This window comes from Pyrgilauda ruficollis, unplaced genomic scaffold (genome assembly GCF_017590135.1).
Source record: "Pyrgilauda ruficollis isolate IOZ18807 unplaced genomic scaffold, ASM1759013v1 scaffold19, whole genome shotgun sequence".
Classification (NCBI taxonomy): domain Eukaryota; kingdom Metazoa; phylum Chordata; class Aves; order Passeriformes; family Passeridae; genus Pyrgilauda; species Pyrgilauda ruficollis.
Window position 1 is genome coordinate 3,506,261 of NW_024518095.1, and position 24,166 is coordinate 3,530,426.

At 36.3% G+C, this 24,166-nt stretch overlaps 1 protein-coding gene across 4 annotated transcripts in view; it reads left to right on the forward strand.

Moving 5' to 3' along the window:
- USP15 (ubiquitin specific peptidase 15) overlaps positions 1-24,166 on the forward strand; it is a 55,297-nt gene that overhangs the window by 25,050 nt on the left and 6,081 nt on the right. For 3 of the 4 annotated variants that reach the window (XM_041465475.1, XM_041465479.1, XM_041465478.1), the window contains 10 exons: positions 6,987-7,070; positions 11,356-11,500; positions 18,961-19,134; positions 19,479-19,637; positions 20,322-20,546; positions 22,146-22,229; positions 22,322-22,416; positions 22,593-22,781; positions 23,577-23,692; positions 23,822-24,097. In XM_041465475.1, coding sequence (XP_041321409.1) covers positions 6,987-7,070; positions 11,356-11,500; positions 18,961-19,134; positions 19,479-19,637; positions 20,322-20,546; positions 22,146-22,229; positions 22,322-22,416; positions 22,593-22,781; positions 23,577-23,692; positions 23,822-24,097 — 1,547 coding nt within the window. The remainder of the gene's footprint in view (positions 1-6,986; positions 7,071-11,355; positions 11,501-18,960; positions 19,135-19,478; positions 19,638-20,321; positions 20,547-22,145; positions 22,230-22,321; positions 22,417-22,592; positions 22,782-23,576; positions 23,693-23,821; positions 24,098-24,166) is intronic. The other variant, XM_041465477.1, reaches the window with a different exon arrangement.

Sequence of the window (24,166 nt, forward strand, 5' to 3'; positions counted from 1 at the left end):
CCCTTTATTCCTTTTGAAGTTACATAGGCGTGTAGTTAAAAGTCACTGTTCTGAAGCATTTTTAGAGTATCATTGCTTATCATTTGAAGGACAGTGTTTCTTTATCTTTGGTGTTTTATCTCAAGCAGTTATATTTGGAAGACTATTTTCTATTAAGCTCTTTAATGAAGTCTGAGTTCAATTTAAGATTAGTATGAACAGTATAATCTTGCTTATCAAGATGTTGTAACACAAGGCTTTAAAGAATGTGGAGCATTAGAAATAATGGGATTCTAAGAACTTGAAGTTTAATCTTTGACCTCAAAAAACATCTAGTAGAAATTTAAATTCTTAGTCAAGAATTATCTTTTAGATACATCTTTGAAAGGTTAAAAGAACTTACATAAGTCAATGTCATGGATTATTTTGGAAGTTTTGGTTGGAAGATATTCTGGTGATGGTATCTGCTTTTCTGCCAAACTTCTTTTCCATGGAAAGCATTCAGGAGGAGTATATAAATTAAAGAATATCTCCTGAAAAATGCTTGATCCGGGGGCAAGTGAAATGCTAATTCACAATGCTGGTGTCAGAGAAGGCTGTAAGTAAACCAGCAAATGAGGATGAATAGTACTACTGTGAGGTTGGGTGTGGTTTTTACATCTGGCAGCTATCAGAAAGTTGGGAATTTGATACTTAAATACACTGTAATAATGGAAAGTTTGCAAAATTTAGTGAATTCAAATAGTAGCTATCAACAGGCCAGGACAGGTAATAGGACAAGTTTTTACATCTGTATAAAAACTTCATTAACAACCTAATAAATTTTTAAAGGGATAGAAATATTAAACTCACTTTGGAGTTTTCTGTGTGAGGTCCATTAGGATATTAGCTTGTCAACACAAAAAGCATATATCCACATACCTTTCTGTAGCCCTGTCATTGGTCACACACTGGCTCAGTGCTGAAATTACGTCTTTGTAGTGCTTCTTTTTGAAGAGTACAAGTTGTAAACTAATTCTGATGTCAAGGTATAAAAGGCCATATTTAGAAATGTCAAAATATGGGATATTGGAAAGCATGAAGGATAATAAAGCTTAAAAAGGCAGGATCATTTCAGAACATGAGCTAAGCTTTTTACAGATTCACAGAATAGGTGATGTTGGAAGGCAGCTCTGCAGATTCTCTGGTCCAACCCACTTGCTCAAAGACAGGTCATCTAGTGCAGGTTGCTTGGGACTTTGTCCAGAAAGGTTCTGAGCATGTCCAAGGATGGAGGCTCTGCTGCCTTCCTGGAAAACCTGTTCCACTGTTTGGTAATTCCTATTTTGAAAGAAAGTCCTTATATTTACAAAGAATTGCCAATGCTTCAGTTTTATTGCCTATTGCCTCTTCTCCTTTCAGTGGACATGACTGAGAAGGGTCTTCCTCCATCTTCTTCATTCCCTCCCACTGGTTATTTATACATGTTGATAAAATTGTTTTGGAATCTTATCTTCTCCAGGCTGAATGATCCCAGCTTTCAACCTTTCCATAGAGGTCAGATGCTGCAATCCTTGACCACCTTTGTGGTGTCTCACTTGACTTGCTCCAGGATATCTGTCTCTGGTATTGGGGAGCCCAGCACTCCAGGTGTCTGTAGCCAATTCTTAGTGGAGGAGAAGGATCACTTCCCTTGACCTGCTGACAGTGCTTTTCCCACTGGGCCAAGGTGGTTGTCCACACTGCTGGCTCATGTGCAGCTTTTTGTCCAGCAGGACCCCAGGTGTTTCCCTGCCAAGCTGCTTTCCATTTGTCACCTGCCCACACACCCACTTCTTCCCAGTGTATTGGTTCCTGGCGTTGTTCCTCCCCAGGTGCAGGCCTTTGTATTTGCCTTGACAGGACTTCAGGAGGTTCCTGTTTGCTCACTTTTCCAGCCTTCTGAGGTCTGTCAGAATGACAGCAGAATCTTTATTTTGGTGATTGAAGATGAGAAACAGTAAGATGGAAAGGTGTTCTGCACATTTTCCCTACCTCTTTCTCGCAGAAGCATAACAGCAATTTTTATATTGCTTCTTTTGGCAATTTTTCTGTATTCCTCCTACTACAGATGATGATTGCTGTCAGTTTTTCATGAGAAGTATGTAAAATGTGTAAGCATATTTTCTTCTGCAAGAAAAGAACGTACTTTGAAAGTGGCCAGGTTGGGACCTCAGTTCAGTACAGGAAGGAACACTTTTTAAATTGGTAATTCTGTTTTTCTTGAGAGTATAATGAATTCGTACAAGAAAAAAAGATTGATTATCATCATAATTGTCTCTTCTTCTGAAATTAGAAAAGAGTGATTTTGAGATTGTTTTCATGTAGGAGCAGAGACCATGCTATACAACTTAAGTTCTGCACTTTGTTCAAGCTTGCCAGTGTTTGCATTTGTTTTATGTGTACTGCTCTTCTAACTTCGGAATTTTGGAAGTAATTGCAACATCCACTGTAAAAACCCTGCATGATTTAATGACATTAGCTATTTTGTCACATTTTATGCTGCTTAAAATGTTTGTGAGTGTTGGGGTTTTTTGTCTGAAAGTATCTGAATGTGGTATACATTCTTCAAATGTTCACAGGGTTAGTCAGGTTTAGGAATAGCTGGATTTTTTGCTTTCTGAGAGGTTGTTTATAGCAGCTGCTGGGATGTTTTTTGTCCTGGGAGTTTGACTTCTGTGAAACTTTCTGTTTATTCTGGAATGTTTTAAACATCACCTGCTCCCAAAAGAGGTATTACTTAGCAGTAATGATCATCTTTGGAGAAAATTTTGTTATACTAGCATGTCTGTAAGTCGCTGTCTCCTCCAGTGTCAGACACATGACAAATTTATGCAAACATACAGATCCCAGTTATTTTTGTAGCTTAGTTCCTGCTGATCCCAGTATTTAATGAAGATTTGAGATCTCTGTGCAGACTTCTTTCTTTTAATCTGTGTCCTTATATGGGAAATTACTTCACATGCAGAAAAAACATCTAATCCTGTTTGAATGGTTTATTATTGTCAAGATGCTATTTTAAACTAAAAAATAAATATAAATTTTAAAAATCTAAAATTGTAGTTCAAATTACTTGAAGAACTGTACTACAAAATCAAGTTACTTATGTTCTGGAAAAACTGTACATCACTTAAAACCTTTCAGCCAATCTGTGATTTTAAAACTTAAGACGAGGAAAAGCAAGGAACTCAAGTTTTGACATTCCATGGGTTACTGACTGAATAGCCAGGACAGGGTTTCTGTTAGTTTTCTGTTAAGAAGTTGTTACCTGTTTATATGCAACTATAAAAGCAAGTTAGGGAAGCATGCAAAAAAGCTATAAACTACTAGGTTATTTCCTTCTAATCTTAAAAAAGTGTTGTAGATGGGTTTTAAGAAAACTTAAAAACAAGTTTTAAATCTACTGATCCATCCTATTCTTTAAAAGTGCTTTCTATACAGTAAAAAACGTAAGAATTTTTAATGACCTGTCAATCTATATCTCTGTGTGTGTTTTAAAAGTAATGGATTTCATTCTGATACTTATTTTATTTAGATATCACTGTGGAATAAGTCATCCTAATATAATAGCTGGCTACTTAGTATAATTTACTGACAGCCTGCTGTTAACTTTAAAACAATTCTCATGTGTGAAAGGGAATACATTGTTGTTAGCTGGGGCATTTTTTGACCTACAGAAAGGTGAGACTGCACACATTCATAGCTTAATTCTTTTTCTCCTTGTAATAATGAATGTTTTCTTAAAATTTTTTTCAGATTTTTTTTTCTGGTTCAAACTACAGGCCTTTTTATCTTGGAAAAGCATTAAATTTCTCAATTCTTTTCTTTTACTGGTTTGGAACCCATAATGTTTGTTAAGAGGAGGATAAAATATGTTTAGAAGTCCTTTTTTAAAATAATGTAATGCCCATTTATCCAAGTTTTTTAGGAAAATATGTCCATGAATCTTCAAAGGAAAAAGTGTGTTTGGTTTTTTTCCCTGAGCAGTTGTTATGCAGACAGATGTGCCTTTCTGCAGACAGATGTAACTTTTCTGTAAGAAAGAATTGTGGTATATAGAGCTAACTGGGGACTTACTGTGATGTCTTAAATTGTGTGAGCAAGAGCTGTCAGCTTGTTTGTCAGCCAAGAGCTGGACTGCCATTTGCTGATAAATAATATTTGAGATAACCATGTGTCTGAGCTCCTGAGGGTAAACAGCAAACATAGGTGATGTTCAACAGATATTTTCAAGTTAGTTTAACAAATATGTTCATTAATACAAATTAATGGAGGTTTGAAAAACTTAACAAATGTATGTTCTTAACATTAATTTTTTTTTATGGATGAATGTTAAACTATCAACCTTTTTTACTGCAAATGCTCCAAAGTGTGATTAGCTGAATTAGTTAGGGTTTGTAAGAAGAGAATAGTTTAACTAAAGCTTGCTATAAAATTGTATGCTAGTCCAATCTAGCTACAGCTTTAAGGGAGAGAGTCCTTGTAATGGAAGGACCTCTTGAGAAAGTATCACCCAGTTCCCCTCCTCAAAGCATGGGAAGCTGTAGCAGATTGCCTGTAACCATATCCAGGCATATTCCCTGTTCAGATGGAATTTTATTTATTTTGTTTTATGCCCATAGACTTTTGTCCTTTCAGTGGGCACCGCTGAGAAGATTCTTGCTTCATCTTCTTCGTTCCCTCCCATTGGGTATTTATGCAAGCAGTAAGATCGTTCTGGAGCCTTCTCTTCTTCAAGCTAAATAGTCTCTGCTCTCTCAGCTTCTTCACATAGGTCAAATGCTGGACCTTTGTGATGTCTCACGAGTCTTGCTCCAGAATATTCCTGTCTTTCTGGTACTAGGGAGCCCAGAAGTGAGCCCAGCACTCCAGGTGTCTGTAGCCAATTCTTAGTGGAGGAGAAGGATCACTTCCCTTGACCTGCTGACAGTGCTTTTCCCAGTGTAGCACACTGGGCTAAGGTGGTTGGCCCAAGGACACACTGCTGGCTCATGTGCAGCTTTTTGTCCAGCAGGACCCCAGGTGTTTCCCTGCCAAGCTGCTTTCCATTTGTCACCTGCCCCTCCAGGGATAGGATTGAATGGTTTTCAGTCCATCTGACCATACACTTATGTAACCCATGTTTCATCTGCTTGTCTGAGGATGTTGCAGGAGACACTGTGGAAAAACTTAAGGAAGTTGAGATAAACCACACCCATTGCTTCCCCTTCATCTGCCAAGATAGCCTCCTATGAAGAGATTACTATCAGGCTGGTTAAGCGAGATACCTACTGCTGCTTTTGCTGAGACACTTTCTCTTCACATCCACCTTGGATCAGAAGCTCTTTGTTCATCCAGTCAAGCTTCCCGCTGCCTTTGCTTAATTTTTTACTTTTCCAGATGGACCATTATTGAACATAGGAACTTAATGATCTTAGGGTCTTTTCCAGCATAAATGATTCTGTGAATATCATCCAGCTCTCTTGGGGGCCCCTCTTCTCTCTAGGGCTGTATCCCATGGCACTTGTCCAAGCAGATCCCTATAAAATCTAAAGCCTGCTCTGCAGTAATCCAGGGCTGTGTTCTTGTTTTCTGCCACGGTCTCCCTCAGGATCTCAAATTTCACCATCTTAAGGTCATTTTGGCCAAGGCCCCAGCCTTCACATTCCCAACTAGTTCTTCCTCCTTGGTTTTAAGTATCAAATACAGTTGAGAAGCTCTTCTTATTTACCTCCTCAGTCGCCTGGATCAGATAGTTGTCCTCATTGTGTCCCGGAACCTTCCAGCATTTTTTTTTGTTCCCCTGCTAAGTTGTCCCACTAGCAGGCCCCCTGTAAGGGCTAGGACCTGTGAATGGCTTATCCAAAAAAGTCTTATCTGCCTTCAGTAAAGCTGAGGTGCTGCCTGCAGTAGCTGGAATTCTTTTGTGCTGTACTTCAGGTTCATTATTCCTGACCGCCGAACCCTTTCCAGGCTCTGGGCAGCAACTCTTGCTAGCTCTGGCATCAAATTGGTGTGAGTGGTGTGTGGATTGAGGTTCCCCTTCCCTGGCAACTTTTCTTTTGGAAAAGGTTTATTAACAGAAAGTTGAAAATAAATGCGAAAATATACTTGGGGAAATTCCCAGTGTAAAAATGTTTATTTCCTTATGGAGTTTAGTTCTTGAAAGGTGCTTAAAAAGTCCTGAGCATGCAGAAGTTCTTCTCTTGATGTTGCAACGTGTACTTCAAAGCTTTTTAATGACGACCAGAACTCCAATTCAGTTGGAGTTACATAGGGCCCACAAAACCAGGGAGTTACATGAGTATGCTGTCTTTTCCTTGTGCACCTGTAAGCTTTGCTCGAGAAAAATACACTGCAAGATAGTTGTAAATATTGTATTTGTTATATTCAGAAGTCTTTGTGATGAAAATAATCAGTATTCTTGTATTTTAAAGTAGTCCTAAACCATGGGGATAAGTGATAATGCTTCTATTTTTGGCAAAAAAATGTTTTTAAAAATCCAGGGTTGTACATAATATCCTGAAATTTTCTAACAATATTACTGAGACAGTTTTAACTAAATGGTTCCATGCTGCTGTTAAATTAACGTGAAGTATTTATCTTGATCATTTTCGTATCTCAACATCCATTTAGTTTGAAATGAAAAATTAATAAAATTCCCACATTAGAAACTTCACATTTTAAGTTTTAGAGCATCAGAATATCTACAGTTGTACTATAAGCTGAAAACAATTTTTTTAGCACAGTGACCAGTGCTTTCTTTTGGTTTTTAATAGCTCTGTTTCTTCAAGGAGTTATCGAAGTTATAAGTACTGTGAAAGATTTCAAGTGTTAAAAGGCAGATTCTGAGGGCTGCATGTCCTGGGTATTTTTAGTGCTTTGCCCACTTTTAAAAAAGTATTTCTTTTCCATGCTTGTTTATCTGCTTCATTCATTTGTTATATTTCTTTCACAGTTTTTAATATCTCAGCATTTTTGTCTAATTTGTCATTTTCATATTTTTAAAGGTCCCCAGGTGCATCCAATTTTTCAACTTTACCAAAGATCTCTCCATCTCTATCAAATAATTATAACAACATGAACAACAGAAAGTAAGCAATATACCTTAAAACATTATTTAATTCATTACCCCAGTGTAATATAAACAAAGTTCAGTGTTTTATAACTCCTAGCTTAAGGATTTTGAATTGCTTTGCAATATTTGGCTTGTGAATTGTTATTGGTTACTATTTCATAGTGTAGGTAATGCTGACATCGAGAAATAAAACAACATCAGAAATGCTTGTAACTCTTACTCTTCAGCAGGGAAGACACCAAGGAGAATTTCGGCTGTTGTAAGGAAAGGTGTAGACTTCATTTGGAGTTTATAATTCTAAAAATACATTGTTGCTATTATTATCCTGCCTGAATTTAAATGGACAAGAAAGGTATAAAGTACTTATCCTTATGGTATTCAGGTTTTCCCTTGTTTATTGCTCCTAAGGTATTAGAGCAGCCTCTGTGACATTTCAAATCATGACAGCTGAATTGTGTTAGCTGTAATGTAGCCGGCAGCTTAACTTCTCTTTCTTAGTGCTAGAAGTCTTGAGAGAGATCAGGCTATGTGCTTGACTATTGCAGTGAACAAAGGCTTAGTAAGAGACTTGTCACTTTTACATGCTTTCTCCTTTATATTCCTAATTAGAAAGTTTTTAAAATAAATAATGTGATAAAACTCTAAAAGAAGAGCTTTCCTATTGCATTGGCCAACTTTTTGTGTAATTTTGTTGTCGTTGTGATTGTACACAACTGTAAAAAAAGTTGGTGGATATAGAAAAACATGGAATTATTTCACTTTAACAGATAATGGAGCATCTTTCAAATGCTTGAAACCAGAGAGTGCTCATCCTTAATGCAAGCTGGGGGAAATTGAAGAACTTTATTCTTACAATTCGTTCAAAAAATTGAAGAATTTTTTTAAACATGCATTTGGTGATCACATTTGAAGATGTTAAATATTAAAAAGGTGACATAAACATTAAATACGCAGTATCTTCCAGTTAAATACTGCACTTATCAGAAGTGATTTTTCCTAAGGGGTGAAGTGTCACTTGTGCTTCTACGAGTTGTGAGTAGCCCCAGCTCTCACTGTTGAAAGTTGAAATCTGTGTAATTAATTGCAGTCTGTTGTACTGTGTGTGAATGTGTAGTAAGTAAGAAGAGTATTGTATATGTGATTGTGCAAAAAGTTACTTGATCAGAGCTGAGCATCCAGCTGAGAACTAATTTCTTCTTCTCCTAGTGTTTGAGCAAAAGGCAGTGGTATTGCCAAACACAACACTTAACAGTGACTTTTTTTTAGGGAGCTGTGATTTTAAATCAAGCCATCAAGGCTTCCTTATTTTCTTTTACTTTTTGGTAGCTTCCTGCTGGAAAGGAGGCACTTATGAAACTTGTTGCCAGTTATTGCAGCTTTTGAAGATAGTTTGTTCATGTGACTTAAATTTTATTTATTGGTTTATTTTGGAGCCAAAATGTGAGCTTTTAGAACTTAAGAAAAAATTTTGGGCTTTGGAGGTATGTGTTTGTTTGTTGTGATTTTACAAGTTATAATTTTCAACACAAGTTTTTAAAAGGAAGTGATACAAATTTCAGATAAGGAATTGGTCCTTTTAAGTGATTTAATTATAACTTAAGCATTTGTAAATCAGTTAATAGGTATATGTACCCTGTAGTATAATGAAATACCAGTCATTTTTCTCTTGTATATCAAAACACAGTACATCTGGATGTGGATATTCAGTGCAAAAGTATATGGTTTTCCTTAAATGCAATAGTCCAATTATGATGACTTCAAAATATTTTATAAATCACAAATTAATAATTTAATACAAGATGTAAGGCAGATGAATCTTTAGCAGTACTTATCTCAGAGTCTGTGTTCAGTGATGAAGTCATATCCATTATACACTTTGTACTTGAAAGTACATACTTTTACATCAAGAATTTTTGACTCCAAATACTAAACAGAAAGCTACATCTCTGTATTTAATTCAGTTATATAATTGTACGCTCAGAATGTTCCACTCTTCTTGGAAATATTTCCTTCTCTGAGAAAGTACTTCTTTTTCATTAATTAATACTATCTTTGTTATTTTCTTAGTTATTTTCATGCTTATGCTTCTACCTTATTTATATTATATTATATTGCACATTTTCCTTAGTATATTAGTGAAATTGTACATTATAGCTTTCTAGGATCTTTTGGCATCTCCGTATGGGTATGAGATGCTGTGACTCTAAAGGACATACCAACATTTGTTTTGAAGATAATTTTAGCTGACAAATACGATTTATAAGGCAGAAAAATCAAACAACAGGTTATGTGTATTAATAGTGATAAATAGTAGTCATTGCAAGCCTGCTTTTGCAATTACTAGAGCTCACTACAGAGTACAAATTATGGTAAAAATTTGAAAGAATCAGGCTTCTTTGTATGGTACACATTTCTGTAATGTTTTTGTAGTACAGGAGGTGTTCTGTGTAAGAGGAAGCCTCAGATTGGTAGATACTTAATTTTGTTTTGTGGTAGCTATACATTAGATATCAGAAATAGTTTGTGCAAATTTTATCCAGTCTGAAGCCTTCATTTCTGTAAATGTGATTTTGCCTTTGATGAAATGGAGGATTTAAATTAATTGATCATTGATGTTCTTCTGCCTTTAGTGCTGATCTTATTGAAAGAATAACACAGAAGGATTAGCATAATATGTGTTAGTGGATTCAGAAGAGTAGGGAGGGACACGCATCTTTTAGGTCTTACTGGAATTTCTGTTTATTGCTGTATCGTATTCAGTGGTTTTTAAATTATGTGGGTTGGAGATGAAATACACCTGAATAGGGATTTTGCCTGGGGGATTAAGTGAGAAGTTGTTCTGTTTCCTTCATTTGTAACCATTGCTTTAGGCTCCTGAAATGACTTGTTTGCATCATTTAGTAGTGTCAGCCTGTCAAGACAGATAGTTGGCAGCTTTGTTCATATGCTCGGTACATTTCAATATGCTTATTTTAAGAAGTATAAGTGTTAATTTCATTACATTACCTGTAGAAACAGTTTCTTCATGTTGTACCTGATGCATAACCAAATATTATGACAAAGGCAATTTAAATATACTACAGTGTTATCTTTTGCTCTCCAGACAATGATAATGAGTAAAAATAAACATAGTAATCTTTATGTAGTGACAGAGGCCTCTCCTGCTGCTTCAGGTATCTCTAAAATCTGATGAAACCTGACAATAGGTTTCTTAAAGGGGCTGGTCAGAAAAACTCAGAAAAGTGAGTATTTGTGCACTGAGAAGACATTTGGGATTCAGTAAAGAGCATTATAGTGTTCAGGAGGAATGGCTGGAGTGTAACTTTGGGCACTTGCATCCTCAGACTTTTGCAATTACAAATCTCAGTTTTTTGTCAGGATTGATTCTTTGCGCTGCATATTTTTCCTTCATTCTTAGCGTCTGACTTTGACATTTTTGTTCATGTTGCTTCTAATGTGAATGATGCTTAGTAGCTGCAGAAATACTCATGAACTTTAGCCAAAGCTGCTGTCACACAGATTTCATTATGATCAGTGTCTGAAATGGTTAAAGTGGTTGTTCTCTTACAAGATTTCTTTGCCTATCTAGTGTTCTCAGATATTCTCACTTTACTGTTTTGAGGATTAGTTTATATTTGAAATTTTTGTATTTCATCTGGAAAAAAATTGTTTTAAATATCATCATTTTACCTATTTCAGTCTTCTACAGTTCTTTCTATCTGCAAACAAATGCAGCATAGATTTATACTGAAGTTGTTGCAAGGCATTTTGCGCATTCCTTTACCTCTCAAGGCTTTTCTGCATTTGCACGCTGGATTGTGCTGTCCTAGCAGGGAAGCTATAAATAGACTGTCTGATGCAGTGAGGCAGCTATGCCACAGTGGCCTTGGAAATCTCAGCTTTCACCTGTAACTCTGCATTCCCATTCCCACCGACCTCACTCTTGCAGTAGCAGGATGCAAAAGGAACGTAAATGATTGATTGCTGCTGGTGGTGTCTAAAGTCTGAGTGTTTTAAATATGACAGAGCAATGAAGAATAGAGTAAGCTGTGAAGCTGCTCCTGTAAAAAAGGGGTAGGGATGTAATAATTGCAGTTACTGCAGTACTTGTGATTTTGGTTGTTTGCACAGGTGACTTTTAAATGGACATTAATGTTATTACATTAAAGTTAAGTGTTTTAAATCTTTACTTGTTTGTAGAAGTTAGTTTTTTAATCATTTAAGTCTATAAAGTACTTGTATGCTTTAAAGTACTATAGAGGACATGTTTACATTGTGAAAGATGTCTTGTTTTCTTACAGTGTGAAAAATTCAAACTATTGTCTCCCATCATATACTGCTTATAAGAATTATGATTATTCAGAGCCAGGAAGACACAATGAGCAGCCAGGCCTGTGTGGCTTGAGTAACTTGGGGAATACATGTTTCATGAATTCAGCAATTCAGGTATGTACTTTAAAATAGAATCAGCTAGTGTTGTTACTTGAAAATAGTATCTTGTTTTATTTTGTCGTTTTCAAAACTGATACTAAGATATCTGATAAGTAGCAGGATAAGATTAAAAGGGAAGAAATAATACATCTTTTTTGGTATACTTTAAAAGCTGATTTACATAATGATCAATGTCAGAAAGACGTTTGACGAGTGTTCTACATGAGTGAACTCTTGAAGTGGGACTCTTTGCTTTTTGTGGTAATTGCCATGCATATATGTTACAAAAACTGCCTTTTCCTTTTGAAATGCCCTTGAGTACCAATTGCAGTACTGAAAAAAGTGTCAAAAAGTAGATGACTGATAGATTACTGGGCCTTTATTTCTGACTCGTTATGTACTTTTAGTGCATAAGTTAAGATGCGGGAACCTTGGAAAATATATTCCTTTGACCTTTCCTCTCAGAATAGCTATTTCATGGATGAGACATTTTACAGGAATGTGTTACCTTGTTCTTTGCTATGAATGGAAGAGAAGTACTAGTATATCCAACCCACCTTTTGTCATTGGAGCAGTCTTCTGTCACAAAACTGTTATGTGTATTTAAGTTCTTGTTCACATATTTTCCTGCTGAGTATGAAAATATTACATCTTCACCAAGCATGCTACAGAGTTATCCTCCTTTTCTCCTTGGTCATTACAAGAGTTCTTATGCTTGTGATTTCTTTGGGTAAAATTAAAGAAAACTAAAACCACAGCCTAAACATTGCAGTTGTTATTTAGCCTGTTGGAGTAAAAAAAAAGGAATTTCAGGTACATTTGTATGAAGTTGTTGAAATTTGTTCAAAAGAAAAAAATGTACTGGAGTGTCATAGTGTGTGTAGATACTTCTGTCTCTTCTTTGTGATGACAATCAGTGAATCATTTGGCCTTACCTTTCTGTAGCTTCCTTTTAGTCTTGTCTTCTTCGGATTGAAATAATGCATACAGCTCTACCTTTCCTTGTATATTGTTGTTCAACCCCTTGACCATGTTGGTGTCCTGTCTCTGCTCTTTCTTACACTGGGGAGCCCTAAACAGGACAGTGCTCCAGGAGCAGTCTCACAGGTTCCAAATGGAGGGGCAGATTTGCTCCCTTTTGCCTCTGACCGCAGTTGCTAATACAGCCCAGTTTGCAGCTGGATAATTTCCCCATGGGGATGAACAGCAGGATCACATCTCCACAGAAAAGGACTGCTGGGTCATATAATAATGCAAAACTGCTTTCCAGCCATCAGCCCCCACTTGTTAGTGCTATATAGGGTAATTCCATGCTTGTTCTGTACTTATTGATATAATGCATCCATAAAATTAAACTTGTTTCTGAAAATGTTTCCATGAAGATACTTGAAGAGCAGTTGAACGGTGCAGAAAGTAATTAAATATTCTTTAGCATGCTGCACAAAAGATGGCTAGAGGGAGAAGGACACACATTTTGCAGTGTCCATTCTAACTAAAAATGCTGCACATAACCTCTCATGATTACTGAATTGCGTCATTGTGCTGTTGGAAAGAAAAACGTGTGTTTCTGTCTAGTGCGTCAACCAGAATTATGTTTTAGGTTTGTATTCAAAGAATATTCTTGCTACATAGGGAAGAGTTTTTTATGATTCTACCTTGTTCATCAAGCTATACTGATTAAGGATAATTTTATTTACTTATGTAAACCTTAGTTGAACTGGTATACATTATTTGATGTATGTAATTCAAAAGTAACCTTTAAGTTAGAATTCGAAGCATGGGTTATTGCGTTTAGGAGTCTTGTGCAGCATAACAAACTTGTTACACGTCACATCATTATCCTGTTGTGTTAAATGGATTTCATTCTGAGGTCTGCATTAGAAATTATATCAGCTGTGACTTCACTGCTTTTCAGTTACATCTAGAGAATTAAGTTTTCAAATAATTCTGAGAAGCTAATGTGTAAATTAATAGATACGGGTTTGCTGATTACCAAGACAGTGCTCTAGGTAAGAAAATGAGGTGTTTGTTGAACAGTGTAACTTTTAGTTTGGCATAGTACCTTTAATTTGTCCTTGAAGGTGTGTTTTTTCAAATGCATTATTTAGTGGCTTTGTTAGCAAGGAAGTGTTTCTTTCAGTTTATCCTACTGTACGTCTCAAAGACAGTACTGTTCAGAGTTTAATGTTGTCCAGGAAATCCATGGAAATGCATTTTAGTGAAAGTATGTGTTATTAACACACTGAGGTGTCACAGGCTGCAGTCTTCCTCTTGCCACCACTTGCATCTTTTCTCATTTACACAGAAAGCATGCTAATTAGCACTTTGCTAATTTGCTATTAATTTCACATTTTATCAAAGTAACATTGGATTATCCTGGCTGTAGTGCCTATAGCTGGAGCACTCTGAACATGTTTTGATCTGTCTTAGTCTTGGAAGCAACAAAAAGATGGGCTCAAATAGTATGTGAATGGCAAAATCGGGAATTCTGCTTGGGAATATTGGCTGCTCTAGGCATTTACCTGGGTGATGGAGTGCACCCTCAGCAAGATGAGAGATCACACAAATCTGCAATGCAGAGCCACTGTACCAGATGGCTGTGCTGCCATTCAGAGGGACCTCAGCGCGCTGGAACCTCATGAAGTTCAATGACAGGAAATGCAGAGCCCTGTGCATGGGGGGAACAACCCCAGGAACCAGTACACACTGCAGCAGGAGGTCAGCGACTGCATGGAAGGCAGTTTGGCGGAGAAGCACCCAGGATCCTGCTGGACAAGAAGCTGAGCAAAAAGCTGTGTTCCTGTGGCCAAGGCAGACAAGGATGCCCAAACATCCTTGGCTGCACAAAGAAGAGTATTGCCAGTGGGCTGAAAGAGGTGATCCTTTCCTTCCACTCAGCACTGGAGAGACACCCCACCCCCCAAGTTCTGAGTTCACTTCTGGGCTCCCCAGAAAGTTTAGGGAGCACGTCTGGTGAGAGACCACCCAGGTGATCAAGGATTGCAGAGTTCTTCTTATGTGGAGAGCCAGAGAGCTGGGGCTGTTCAGCCTGGAGAAGACTCCAGAGTGATTTTACTATTTTTTGGAATTACCTGGTTGAGAAAAGTAAAGAAAACTAAGCCAAACTCTCCTCAGTGGTGCCCACTGAAAGAAAAAGAGGCAATGGGCACAAACTGAAGCATATGCAATTCCTAAATGTAGGAAACTTGGTTCTGAAATGCGTTTTATCAAACAATAAAATGTGGTTCTCAGGGAAATCATGAAGCCTCCATCCTTGAAGGTGCTTAAAACCTAACTGAACAAAGTCCCAAGCAACCTGCTCTAGGTGGCCTGTCTTTGAGCAAGTGGGTTGGACCAGACAATCTGCAGAGATGCCTTCAAATCTCCACTATTCTATGATTCTCTGATCTGCTCTGGTCACGTACTTTATCTTGCCTGTCCTCCTAGGGTGTATTCCATCAAAATTGTGCTAACACAGGGCTGGTGTTCAGGATAAATCTGTTTTCATTAAACGAAACAGTTTACTGTAGAGTACTAGACTCCGAAAAATCTTTTACACTGAAAATGTTGAGAGTTCCAGAATTTTCATTTTGTGATTAAAAAATATGAGAAGGAAAAAAAATAAATATTTTCACTAAAAACATTCATTTTTTCCAAGATTTTTATTTTGATGTGTTTTTTCCATCAGTGTGATTATATACACCTGACTTGTGAACAAGCTTTGAAATGGGTTTTTCAGAAGGTTTTTTTCTTCAGATAGCTAAATAATATTCCCTCTGAAGTTACATATGGCTGTGAGCTTATCTAGACAAAAGATGGCATATTTCACCAATACTTGAAATTACTAAGTTTTTATTGTTCTGTTTCAGTTGCCAAAGGCATGTGGAGTTTGGATTAAGGAACGTATAAACTAAGCGCTTTTTGCCTTGATAGCATACAGACAAAAGTAGGATATACACAAGTAGGTGTAAAGTAAATCATTTTTTCTCCTATGCCTTTGATCTTCTTTTCAGTCTGGCAGCTCTTAGTCTTTTGTTAGAAAGCTGAAATACAAAATTTCAATGTCACTTGCATAAAATTCTTAGTAAGTAGCACCTGAAGCTGAAGAACCAGGACACTTAGAGGAATGTTCAATTTTCAGTATGTCAATTCATGATCCTACTGTCTCCTTCTCATTTCCCCAGTTCGCTAGCATGATAGGTAGTGATTGATGTTTTCTTTATTTTGGAAGTTTATTTTTATCATTATTTTTGTGCAGTATTCCATATGGGCTGTGAAGAAATGTTTCCTCATTCCCTTAGGATTATAGAATGATTTGTGAAGCTGCGGGAGGTTTCTGGTCCAACCTCCTGCTCCAAGGAAGGTTGGCTCTGAGGTCAGAGCAGGTTGCCTAGGGTTTTGTCCAGATGGATCTTGAAAACCTCCCAAGAAGGTAGAGCCTCTTAGTTCCACTACTTGACTGTTCTTACAGTGAAAACTTTTGTCCTTATATTCTTAACCTCTCATATTTCAACTGAAGCCCATTGTTCCTTTTCTTCCTAGTATGTGCCACTGTGAAGAGCCTGGTTTCATCTTCCCCTTAACTTCCCTGTAGGTACTAGAGGGCTGCTCTTGGGCTTCCCTCAAATACTCTCTTCTGAAGCCTGAACAAAACCTGATGCTTCAGTCTTTTCTCACAGGACAGGTGCTTCTAGGCCACTGACAGTCTTGGTGGCCTCTGCTTTCTTTTTTCTTTTTTTTTCTTTCTATCAATTAAATCCATGCAAACTCTTATATCAGAATTATTCCATACTTAAACTACACAGATTTAGAAGAGTATGACTTTACTATTTTTATTATTATATTTCCCCCTTGTATGAAGGTTTCATAGGACAGGTAGACTTGGAATCATTATCATGGGCTGGTATTGTACACAGTATTCCAGTGAGGCTACAGCATTGAGAGGTCTGTATATATGTGCTTGTGTACATAACACTAAAAATAATGATTTCTTTTCCATTTTCCTGTGTATCTTAATGACTTTTTTTCCAGGTTATTAATACATAACATGGAAGTATGATTTCAGTGTTAACCTTTGTCATGCTGAAGTTTAACCTTCTCTCCTGTGGTTTGTCTCTTGGAGTTTCTGCCTTTTGTTCTGTACTTCCATGATCTTTTCAAATGACCAGTTCAGGTTCAGAGAACTTTACAGAAATTTTGTTGGTTAAAGAAAACTTGCAGAGACAGTAGTACCTGAAATGAAGAGACATTCTGTTACCGCTTTAGTTCACAAACAGTTTTCCATAGTTTTACTGTATTTGTTTGCCTATTTTGGCTGTTATTATCCTTCACCTTTTGTTATACTTTTAGTTTACTTATTGTCTGTGTTTTGAAACAAACAGAAAACCCCCAATCACTAGGTTGAACGGGACATATAAGTCTGGTAACTTTACTATCCAGTAGATTGTCTTGGTTTTAATAGACAATTTCCATAAAGCTTTCTTGATAACCTACAACATATGACATGAGAAAATAAGAATGTAGGATTCCCTTCAAATTGGTTTCTGGATGTTTTTTTTCCTCTGACTTTAATCATGATCTTAAATAATTCTCCATTGTCAGCCTTTTCAAAGAGTAAACATGTTTGTAATTATTTATCTTTGTCAGTTACATTGAAAAGATCAATGCATGTATGGCCAACTTTATTAGCTTCTCTAGAAGCTACTCTTTTAAAAATTTTGGTGTCTGGTATTTTAGAAAAATATGTCAGCTCTGTACCTCAAAACTTGCTGTGTTGAGGTAGATATTTGTGCATTCCAGTACTACCATCTGTGTCATCTTACGTTGTAATGTGGACACTGTTAAAGGAAAAGGGGAAGCTATCTGTAGTAATTTTCCTGACTTGTACTACAAATATTAATTAATATTCTGAGAAAGTGACAAAATCAGTTTATCAGGTGAAAACTAGAAACTGGTGAATTATTTTTGTTATGGACTCCGCATTGTCAGGACATTGTATAATGCTTGACTAACAGAAAGACCTGTAGAAAAATGTACTATTTTTGCATTATTTACTTCCTTGTGTTGGACATTCCTCACACTAAACTGAACAGTTGAACTGATTTCATCTCCTAAATCAGCCCAAAAATAATCCAGAAGACAACACATCTGCGAGGTAGGGGGAGTTGGGATCACCACTACTGGAAGTAAAAGCTCTTTGCCATATAGCATGAGAAAAATGAGATTTCTTCAACCCTGAGTGTCCAAAAGTGTCTGTAATACCAGGAATTTTTTTTTGCAGTGTTGACAGATCCTGAAAGCTTTAGGTGAGGAGGAAGAGAAAGGAAGGAGTTTGATATAGGCATGAAACTCAACTCCCTACAGCATGTGACTGGTTTTGCTTTGTAATATTGCACAGGTATGATAGGCAGACATAGGAATAACTTTTTTTGCCCTGCTCAATAAAGTTGCAATTCTTCCAGTCTAATTCTTGTATCTTATGCAATAGCATAAGTGGAGCTCTTCCCCTTGTTTACAGAGAGGCAGACGAGACAGGTGAAATACTTGACCTTTCCTCAAATTTTTTAATAAAGGAAAGAATGCAGAAAAGATTACAATATTTAATGACCAAACTCTTAAAAATATATGTGAAGGCATGGCATGGGAATTATTCCTGAGTGATGGAAATGTTTATGTTTAAAGGATTATGAAGAGAAGCGCACAAAAATTTAAAGTGAAATTACAAATCATACTGCAGTGATTATACCCTGCTGTCTCCAAATGCTGAGAGAAGAGACAAACTGGTACAGTTTATCAGTAAATCTAAAACAAGGTCCTTGCTTTCCTTGGACTAATTTCAGCTCTAAACGGCATCACAAGATTTAAATGAACGTAGCAAGGGCTATAGCACTGTGATTCAAAGTCTAGTCCCTCTAGCATAGATTGCTGTCTCCAACAGCATCCATAAGCTGATATTAACAAAGAGAGGAAAAAGGCCAAGCATCCTCACCTTCCCTCACCTGCCAAAAGAAATCTTTTTCCAAATGTTGCTCTGAATATGCTACAATTTGAAGTAATAAGCCCTGTTGCCTCTCTCTTCCAAACATGTAAGCACTCTCCACTTTGTGGGTCTATTACAACTTCCAGCAACAAGTTTCATAAAGCCATTTGTGTCTCAAGAAACACCTTGTTTTGTTTGTTTTAAATCTTGATGCAAATTATGTTGTCATGCTGTGGTTGTTTGGACTACTGTGTTTTATAAATTTTGAGGTAAAGCTCTTGACAGATATTATCTGTGCGTAACTTGTAATGACAGCTGTACCCAGTCTTGGTTTAAAGCCGTTATTTGTTTCTGGAAAAGATTGTTTAGGGCTTTTTCTCTTTTCCTTCCAGGCACTAGACATTACAATTCATGGCTGCTTTAACAAAATGAAAACATTCTTTGTTTAGAACTGATTCAAATCACTGTTCTAAAAATTCTGTATTATTTTTTGCAGTGTCTGAGCAACACACCTCCTCTTACAGAGTACTTCCTCAATGATAAATACCAAGAAGAGCTGAATTTTGACAATCCTTTAGGAATGCGAGGTGAAATAGCAAAATCTTATGCTGAGCTTATCAAGCAAATGTGGTCAGGAAAATACAGCTATGTTACCCCGAGAGCATTTAAGGTCAGTAAGGAAATTACATTGAATGTACATGTCAGTTTTGGTTTTGTACTTCTACGTGTGTAAAACTTGGAGAAATATGCAAAAAAAAAAGAATTTGAAGTACTGTTTCTCAATATGCAGTTCATTCATTGAACTGGTAAAACACTTGGATGTATATTTGAGTAGGTGTCACCTGTCCTTGTGCTTTGGTCTTTGAGAATTAGTTTTGACTTCCTGTCTCCATTGAAAAGCTTACCTTTTATAACTATAAATTTTACCCTTTCAATATGCTGCTATAGCATCTCAGAAATATCTACTTTTTAACAGTTAAGGTATCAGGAGTGTTTTGCATTTATGTTTTTTAGACACAAGTGGGACGATTTGCACCACAATTTTCTGGTTATCAGCAACAAGATTGTCAAGAGTTACTGGCTTTTCTCTTGGATGGTTTACATGAGGATTTGAATAGAATTAGGAAAAAGCCTTATATTCAATTAAAGGATGCAGATGGGAGACCAGATAAGGTAGGGGTTTTGGAGCAGATCATCTTCATTTTAGTCAAAGTTGTATGCTGTAAGATACTTCTACATGATTATGCACCAGAAGGTTGGGAAACTGATTATGTGGGGCTTTTTCTGGAAGACATTTCAGAAAATAGGACAAAACTTTAAAATTGGCATCTTGACAAACTGTGTAAATTTGTATTTATTTTTAAGATAATGAGGGGGGATGGGGTGATGGTAAGGCCTTTTTTTAAGTCTTCATTAAGATCATCTTTCTTGTTCAATTCCATGCTGAGTTCAGTTGAAAAAACAACTCCTGTTCTGTTGTTCTTTTATTTTTATATGTACAGTATGCAGCATTCTGTCTCTCTCAAGTACTCTTACTTTAGGGAAACTCTTGTTTTGTTATGAGTATGAGTTAATTCAGATGGAATTTTTAGGTTTATCTGCTTTTTGTCTTCCCCCAAGCTTCTTGAACGTCATCCTCAGACTGTGTAATACCAGTGACAGGATCTCTGTCCTAGGAAAAGCATACATCTTCTAACCTGCAAACCTGATAGTAGTAACATTCCTTACGGGTTCATTGGAGTGACATTTCTGTGTTTAGATGGTTACTGAAAATGTTCTGTCAAGGATTTTTACTACTAATTCTCACTATTCCTTTCCTACTACTTTGTCATAATCCAGATCATGCTTTGTTTACAGGTGGTTGCTGAAGAAGCCTGGGAAAACCATTTAAAGAGAAATGATTCCATCATTGTAGATATATTTCATGGCCTTTTTAAATCTACCCTAGTTTGTCCTGAATGTGCTAAGATATCTGTAACCTTTGATCCCTTTTGTTACTTGACACTTCCATTACCCATGAAAAAAGAACGCACTTTGGAAGTTTATTTAGTTAGAATGGATCCTCTTGCAAAGCCTATGCAGGTAAGCAGCTTAATTTACATACAAACACTTTGATTCAGTGAGGCATTAACAATGAACCCAAGTTCCTTTACACAGTGCAAATTTATAAGCAAATCCAACAAGCTTTATTTTTCTGGCATGTGTTCTGAAGTCTCACTTAGGAAAGTGGGGGAGACGATACATACCTGAGGAAGACTGTACATACCTTGTACAGTTTCAAGAAAGAATTGGTAATTTCTTTATGGTTGTGTTACTAGGGCTTTTTAATCTTTAAAATATATATGCTGACATAATTTTTTGAGAGCCGCTGTGGTGAATTTTTGTATTTATAAAAATATTTATACTTAATCTGTAAGACTTAATTTCTTGGTTTCTTAATCACAAAAGGCAAATATTTGTAATAAGTGATGCAAAAAAACCCCATGTCTAAATATATTGGGTAGTCTCAAATGTGCTCTCCCCTCATAGTCAAAAAATTTCAGATGAGATTTCTTTGTGAAGAGTATCCCTTTTGCCATTTTTTAGGAAGGGGATAATATTACATACCTTAGAATGTCGTGAAAAAATGTACATAAGGTTATCATAACCATGTCATTATTAAATGGTTCTAGCTGTACCTTATACAGTTAAGTGAGGATAGGTGAAAAAAATAAAACACAGGCAGTTATGCAGGCATTCAGAAATTCTCTGACACCTGAAATCAGTACCATAAGAAGGAAGTGGGAGAAAAGAGTGTTCTCAAAGGCAATATGAGTTGAGGATTTGAAGGTGAAGGGAGGCATGTTATCTGATGGGAGGTGAGCCTGTTAGAAATTTAATTGTGAAAATAGGGGATGCACAGTAGTTGCACAGGGAACAAAAAGTAGTTGAAAACTTCTGAAGTAGTTGAACGCGACTCATTATGTGAGATGGTTGTGCTGGAATTAAGTTTGGGAAGAGTACCAGTTCATCAGAGTTCTTGTGAATCTAAATGATTATAAAACTTAAGGATATAGCAGCAATGCTTGGCAATTGATTACAGAGTTAATAATACCTTCTTTTCTAATTAATCCTGTCTTTATTATGCAAGTAACAGGTAAGAGTTTTGTGTGGAGTTTTACTACAAACTTCACAAGCTCTACATAAGGGAAGCCACAGAGAGGTTTTCTTTGACTTTAAATCAAGTTTTCTCTCTGCATGTGAAATGAGAATCTGTTGCCTGCCATTGCTTTTTTCCTAGTAATACTTCATAAACAACTTGTGTTGTATTCCAGATTGAATATTCTTTCTGATAGCATGTATACTATTTAAATGCTTAAATAAGAAGATACTGTTGAAATGCAAATCTTAAGTAATTTGTACTGTTAGTCTTCTTACTGAAAAAGTAAAACAACATTAAAACAACATTGTATAAACTAATAAATCGAATATTCAGTGTATGTGTATTTGTAAAGTTGTGCATATAACTGCTACATTTTATGCAGCTTTTGGAATTTATGTTAGTTGATCTACATGTTTTACACCTTAAGTTTCAAAAATATGAAAGAAATATGTGAAGTTTGCTGGACATGTGTTATTTGGGCTTTTTCCCTCATGTATATTTGTTCTCTTAAGACATTTATATTATATTTTCCTTTTTAGTACAAAGTAGTTGTTCCCAAAATTGGAAATATATTGGATCTTTGCACAGCATTGTCAGCTTTGTCTGGTGTTGCTGCAGATAAGGTAGGAGTGATCTCTTAAATAAAGCACAACAAAAATAGCATTTTAATGTGTATTAACCTGATTTAACAATGTCTACTCCATTTTCTTTTCAGATGATTGTTACTGATATATACAATCACAGGTTCCACAGGATATTTGGCATGGATGAAAATCTGAGTAGTATTATGGAACGTGATGACATTTATGTGTAAGTGTAGATAGTGTGCTTCATGTCTCTTTGCAATTTGTTTAGTTATTTGCAAGAGATTAAAACCTAGACACCAGATAAAGATCAAACTGGCAGGAAATATTTTTTTTATTTTTCCCCTTTGTAGCCTTTTCCATGACCATTGTTCTTTGTATTTCTGATGGTTTTTCTTCTAGATTTGAAATTGCTATCAATAGAACAGAAGATACGGAACAAGTCATAATTCCTGTTTGTTTAAGGGAAAAGTGCAGGCACACTAGCTACAGCCATAGTGGTTCTTTACTATTTGGTCAACCTTTTCTCATAGCAGTGCCTAGAAACAATACTGAAGATAAACTGTATAATCTGCTGCTGCTACGAATGTGGTAAGTTAATTTTTAAAAGAAAAAATAGTTTAAGAATAATGCTAATAGTTGGAGTCAGTAGGCATGTACTTTCATGTGTATTTCTACCATACTGATTAGATTTGCGTACTTGTATTTGCTTTCTGTTGAATATTAAATATAAAGTTTAGCCGCTAATGTGGATTTTAATTTGGTTTTTTTTGTTAGCGTGACCTCATCCAAAAACTATATGAGAAGACAGTAGAGAGTCAATCTGTATTACTAAATAATTCTCTTGTGTGCTTAGCTGTTTGTTAGGTCTTGGTGAAGTGGAAATGTTTTCCAGTTATTCTGCTATGGTTATACTTCCTGTATCTACTGTTCAAGTTTATGCACTAATTTTTGTTGTAAAAGTACATGGTAGACACTTTCTGAAACTAGACTAGAATTAGTGTTATTATATAGAAGAAATTAGAATCATATAACCTCCAATTTAAATTTATGCTTCTTTCTCTGTTGATGTAACTTTCTCTGTAATATGGTTAATGAGCAGTTTAAAAACTCAATACTGGGCAAACAGAGAGTGAGACTAAGAATCAAGTTGTCTCAGACCAAACAGCTGCCAAAAATACACAGTCACATATGAGCAGGTTTTCCTGTGTGCTTGTAACACTAGACACGTTTGGCAATAAAACTGATAAACTGAGTAAATCAGAAAGGAGTGCAGAAATACAGTGCAGTAGCAAGGACTTGAGATAATTTAATTACTAGTTTGAACAATGAAAATTGTTTAACAATCCATTGCTTCTAACTGTTGCTTTCATTTGTTACATTTAGCCGCTATGTAAAAACATGTACTGAAAGTGAAGACACTGAAGGTTCCCTGCATTGCTGTAAGGACCATGGTATCAATGGTAATGGCCCAAATGGAATACATGAAGAAGGATCTCCAAGTAAGACTGGAATATCTAAACTTTTTTAGTATTTGGTATTGAATTTGAAATGGAAGTTAAGTCTCTAGTGTTTTTCAATTACTGTCATTCTGTCTCATTTCTTCCTCTTTATTCTTCCAATTGCTTAAGGTGAAATGGAGACAGATGAGCAAGATGATGAATCCAGCCAGGATCAGGAACTTCCCTCAGAGAATGAAAACAGCCAATCAGAAGATTCAGTTGGGGGTGACAATGACTCTGAAAATGGATTGTGTACTGAGGATACTTGCAAAGGTCAACCACTCACGGGACACAAGAAGCGATTGTTTACATTCCAGTTCAATAATTTAGGCAGTACTGACATAAACTACATCAAAGATGATACCAGGCATATTAGATTTGATGATAGGCAACCTAGGCTTGATGGTAAGTCACAGGGAGCAAGAGTGGACAATATTTGGTTCTGAGACTCTTTTCTGACTCTCACATTTCATT